At 37.8% G+C, this 5,429-nt stretch overlaps 1 protein-coding gene across 1 annotated transcript; it reads left to right on the forward strand.

Moving 5' to 3' along the window:
- The first annotated feature begins 611 nt into the window (after positions 1–611).
- On the forward strand, positions 612–4,520 carry LOC139324669 (vomeronasal type-2 receptor 26-like). Its single transcript, XM_070954401.1, has 4 exons — positions 612–1,292; positions 1,828–2,055; positions 3,367–3,493; positions 3,622–4,520. The coding sequence occupies exons 1-4, from the start codon at positions 612–614 to the stop codon at positions 4,518–4,520; spliced, it is 1,935 nt and encodes a 644-aa protein (XP_070810502.1).
- Positions 4,521–5,429: the final 909 nt, after the last annotated feature.

Genomic DNA, 5,429 nt, shown 5'->3' on the forward strand with positions numbered 1-5,429 from the left:
TGAAATGGCTAAAGGGGAAAAAATTACATTCTGTTCTTGGTGTTCTGTTGTATTAATTAAGGACCATTAAAGATTAAGCTTAGGTTTCTATCAAAATGTTCTCCCTGACTTAAGGCCTATTAGTTACCATAATTTTGAAACTACAATATACAAGATTATACACAATTATATATACAATATAAAAATACAAGAAGTGAATATCCACTGACACTCCATCCCCAATGGAACATAGAGTTCTTTGTTTCTATCAAAATAATTGATCAATTATATTTGTTTGCAATAATGCCAATAAATTCATTTCCATATTAATACCAAGAAGAATTTCAGGAAACCAACTGCTTTCTTGAATATATTTTGAATGAATACTAGATCTGGACAATTGCATTTGATCTTACAACTCAAGAGAATACTACTTCACTTTCTTGCAGCTGACATATGGCTCATTACCCCAAGAAGAATTTGAGACCAGTAAACTCTCTTCATTTTATTTCATGGTCCCCAAAGAAGACCATCAGTACACTGGTATTATCCAACTGCTTCATCATTTCAGGTGGACATGGATTGGGATATTTATTGTTGATAACAACGATGGAGAAAATTTCTTACAGAAAATGCAGCCCTTACTTTCAGAGAATGGAATCTGCTCATCGTTCATAGAAAGGATTGCACAACTAGTCCACTTGGAAAATTTTCAAGAAGTAATTCAAAGAATCTATAGTATTTCCATGAGTTGGGCAAATAGCCGAGCCAATGCATTTCTTGTCTATGGAGAATCAGTGCCAATTATGTATCTAAGATTTGTGACATTTATAATAGATCCTGAAAGCAAGGAAATTGCATTATTTAGAAGGGTGTGGATCACGACTGCACAGATTGATTTCATATTATGTGGATTTCAAATCCGTTGGGATCTCCACATGTTCCACGGGGCTATTTCCTTCACTGTTCATTCAAGAGCAGTTGCAGGTTTTAAGGAATTTCTTCAGACTGTAAATCCTCTTTCAGTCTCCAGAGATGGGTTTCTGCAGGAAGTTTGGGAACAAGCATTTGATTGTTCATTTCCAAAACCAGAATTACAAGAAATGCAGAGTAGAAAATGCACTGGGGAGATGAAGCTGGAGGATCTTCCTGGACCTGCCTTTGAAATGGAGATGACTGGCCAAAGCTACAGTATCTACAATGCTGTTTATACTGTGGCTCATGCTTTGCAGGCTCTATACACATTGCATTTCAATAGGAAAAAATGTATAATCTGTAAAAATCCTGATCTTTCACATCTCCAGGCTTGGCAGGTATTTCCTTTGCCTTGGACACTTCTTTTATTTCAATAAGCAATTTGACGTAGAATTATGTTTTAATCCCATTGTGGAAAGTCTTAATCTTTTCTGCATGTGGAATGAAGCATGAGAAAGCAACCTAGGAATAAGGAGGAATTTCCTGATGGTGAGAACAATGAACAATCAATTAGTGGATACTGTTACAAACTCGTCAATTAGCTTTCTATCAATGAGGAAAGATTAGATATGATCTAGGTGAAAGTAGTTTTTTAAGCCGTGAATCTAAATCATAATTTAAAGAATTACAAAATTACAAAATCCTTTTTTTGTAATCCTTTTTCTTCAGTTAACTCCTACTTTTCCTTATATTGATATCAAATTAAACATATAGTGTAGACATATACATTATCATGCAATATTGATTATCAAATTTTTAAGCTTAATAATATTATAGGAATGGAAAGAATGAGTGAATGAAACTTGGATATGATTTACTCTCCTCTATTACATTGCTTTTAATTCCCTCTCTCTTTTATTCCCTTTCAAGTAGCTCCATTCATTTCTTCAAGGCATTTCTTTCAACAATTCAGCTGGGGAGGGAGTGTCCCTGAATGAGAATAGGGAAGCAACTGGTGGATTCGACATCACCAACTTGATAACTTTTCCAAACAGATCCTTTCAGAGAGTCAATGTTGGAAAGATGGATCTACAGGCTCTAAAAGGAAAGGAATTATTCATTGATGAAGATCTAATTGTCTGGCACCCAGCTTTTAATCAGGTATCAAATTAATGATTCCACCTTAATCCATTATGATCCCATATTGAACATAGTCTCTTTAATAATTTAATTTCTATTTTTAAATAAACAATGGCATATTCATTCAAATGTTGTGGATGATCAAAGATTCCTCAAATTGACAAATATGATATTACAATGTGAAAGCCAGGATTGCATATTTGGTGGGCATTTCCACTTGAAATCACAAGAACGGCCATGTTTCCATAAGATTCTCATCATGTGCTATGATATACTTCCCCTTCCCTTCAGACAGGAGCTTTTGTACATCATTATAAATTCTACATTATTTTAAGTTGTTGATGAAGTTGTTAAATTCTGTATCCTTTTGGGAAGTCAATCATCATGTTACCCCATTAAGGAGAAAATTCAGAAACTCTTTTAAAAATTTTCCTTTTGAAAACTATTTATTTATTTATTTATTTATTTATTTATTTATTTATTTATTTATTTATTTATTTATTTATTTATTTATTTATTTATTGGTTCGATTTATATGCCGCCCTTTCTCCGGGGACTCAGGGTGGCTTACAAAGTGTTTATTTATTTATTTATTTATTTATTTATTTATTTATTTATTTATTTATTATATTTCTATACCGCCTTTCTCCCGTAGGACTCAAGGTGGTGTACAGTCAAGAAAAATATAGACACATAAACATCATAAAATTGCTAATTAAAATTATTACTTAGTTTGGTCAATTAAATAAAACCCAGAATTAGATAACATTAAAAAAATCATTCACATGTTCATATGTTTAGCCCCACCTGTTGGAACATCAGGGTCTTGAGGGTACGGCGGAAAACACGGAGATCAGAGATATTCCGTATCTCTGGGGGCAGTTCATTCCAAAGGGTTGGAGCCCCCACAGAGAAGGCCCTCCCCCTGGGAGTCGCCAGTCGACATAATTTGACTGACGGTACTCTGAGTAGTCCCTCCCTGTGAGAATGAACTGGTCGGTGGGAGGCTATTGGTGGCAAAAGACGGTCTCGTAGGTACCCAGGTCCTGAACCATAGAGCGCTTTAAAGGTGATAACTAACACCTTGAATCACCGTGTTAAGCAATAGCCTTCATACTTTTGTATATACTGTACCTGCTTAGTAGGGCTTTTGGCCCCCCCTAAGTGGTGTTCTTTTTTATACAAAGTCAGCTTATTGCCCCCACAATACGTGTCCTCATTTTACCTTGAGCCTGATGAGATTTGAACTTGTAGTAATTGCAGGCAGCTGGTGCTACTTAATAGCACTTTAGTCTGATGCGCCAACAAGGCTCTTTTCATGTTTATCAGCAGGCTCTTCCACTTTCTCGATGTAATGATCCTTGTTTTGCTGGATCCTGGAAGAAAGGGATTGAGGGAAATCAGTTCTGCTGCTTTGACTGTGTTCCATGCCCTGAAGGGAAGATTTCAGATCAAAATGGTAAGGTACAAATTTTACCACATTTCATTAGACTTAAGCAAACTTTAAACTACATGGGTGCATAAAAATAAAGTGATTTTCAATAATTTGGAAGGCCTAGATGACAAATTCCTTGATTTTCCTTCTAGATATGGATGATTGTTTTCCATGTTCAGAAGATCATTATCCAAATAAAGAAAAGAAAGGCTGTATCCTGAAACCGGTGGTGTTTCTAAAATTTGAAGAACCATTAGGAATTGGCTTAGCCTCAGCAGCTCTTGGGTTATTCTTTCTGACATCTTGGGTACTTGGAACATTTTTTAAGCACAGGGATTCTCCCATTGTAAAAGCCAATAATCGGTCCTTAACCTACACCCTCCTTGTGTCTCTTCTGCTCTGTTTTCTTTCCTCTTACTTCTTTCTCAGACGTCCTGGCAAAGTAATCTGCCTTCTCCGACAAACAATGTTTGGCATCACTTTCTCAGTGGCCATTTCTAGTGTACTGGCCAAAACTATCACTGTGGTTGTGGCGTTCATAGCCACTAAACCAGGATCTCAGATGAGGAGATGGGTGGGGAAAAGATTGGCTTTTTGTATTGTCCTTTCTTGCTCTCTCTTCCAGATATGTGTTTGTATTCTTTGGTTGTCAACATTTCCTCCATTCCATGAGTTGGACATGCACTCAGAGTCCCAAAAAATGATTTTACAGTGCAATGAGGGGTCAGCTTTGTTCTTCTACTGTGTCTTGGGCTACATGGGTATCTTGGCCATTGCCAGCTTTATTGTGGCTTTTTTTGCCCGTAAATTACCCGACACCTTTAATGAAGCCAAGTTCATCACCTTCAGCATGTTGGCCTTTTGCAGTGTGTGGGTCTCCTTCTTTCCAGCTTATCTGAGCACAAAAGGCAAAGCCATGGTAGCTGTGGAGGTCTTCTCCATCTTGTCCTCTGGTGCTGTGTTACTGGGATGCATATTCCTGCCAAAATGCTACATCATTGTTTTGCGGCCTGACTTCAACCACAGGGGAAATCTCACAAAGAGAAATTAGTACATCATGTGATCTTTCTTTCTAGGTAAAATTGCTGGAAAAAAAGAATAAAAAAAAAACTGTTTACAGTCTACAGGACTGTAGGAACATTGTTTTGTTTTGTTTTTCTGTCAAGGTGTTCTGCCCCAGCTCCGGATGTCCGAGGATATTGACACACACCAACGGTCCTTATCAAATTTATTAAGTAGCAAGAATAAACAAGACTAGCAAAGGTTGGCAACCAGCCCAGAAAACAAGATATGATAAACCAAAATACTCTGATAATAGTACGAGTTGTTTCTAGCAAGAAACTTACTAAGGCCATGTGACTTAAATAGGTTAAGGGAGTGGCCAATTATCCTGAAGACTTACTCTTGAGGAGACCTCCTCCTCCTGAGTAGCCACTCCTGCCTTTTGGCAGCTGTGCATGCTTGAGCATTGAGGAGAGGCTCCTCCACTTCGCTCTCTCCACTTGAAGGAGCCTCTGGAGGTTCTGAATGCCCTGGCTAAGTCTCTGCCTCTGGCACCACATCCTCTTCAGCCTCCTTGCTGTCCGACGCGAGCGCCGGCTACGCAGGCTGCTGGTGCGACACCACACCAGCCTTCTCGTTGTCTGGATCAGCCACGATCCGTGCAGGCCACAGGCGGGCCGCAACAGAAGGAAGGATTAATGTAGGTTATTTAAGATTTATTCATATTTAAGCCAATTCCAAGATAAGTGCTCATGTTGCTGCATTTCCATCATTGTCCAAGATTCTTTAACCAAATCCATTCTCCCTTTCAACACTCCTGTTGACTTTGATCTAGTTTTCTTAGTCACTATTAGGATATTTCAGATATTGACTCAAATGATGTGCAATATTTGCAGAGACTTTTTTTTTTACAGTTTCAATTCCTAAAGCACTGTACAAATATACTAAAAAGCTGACT

The sequence above is a fragment of the Pituophis catenifer genome, unplaced genomic scaffold (genome assembly GCF_029215685.1).
Source record: "Pituophis catenifer annectens isolate HBS135680 unplaced genomic scaffold, rPitCat1.0.hap2 SCAF_15, whole genome shotgun sequence".
Classification (NCBI taxonomy): domain Eukaryota; kingdom Metazoa; phylum Chordata; class Lepidosauria; order Squamata; family Colubridae; genus Pituophis; species Pituophis catenifer.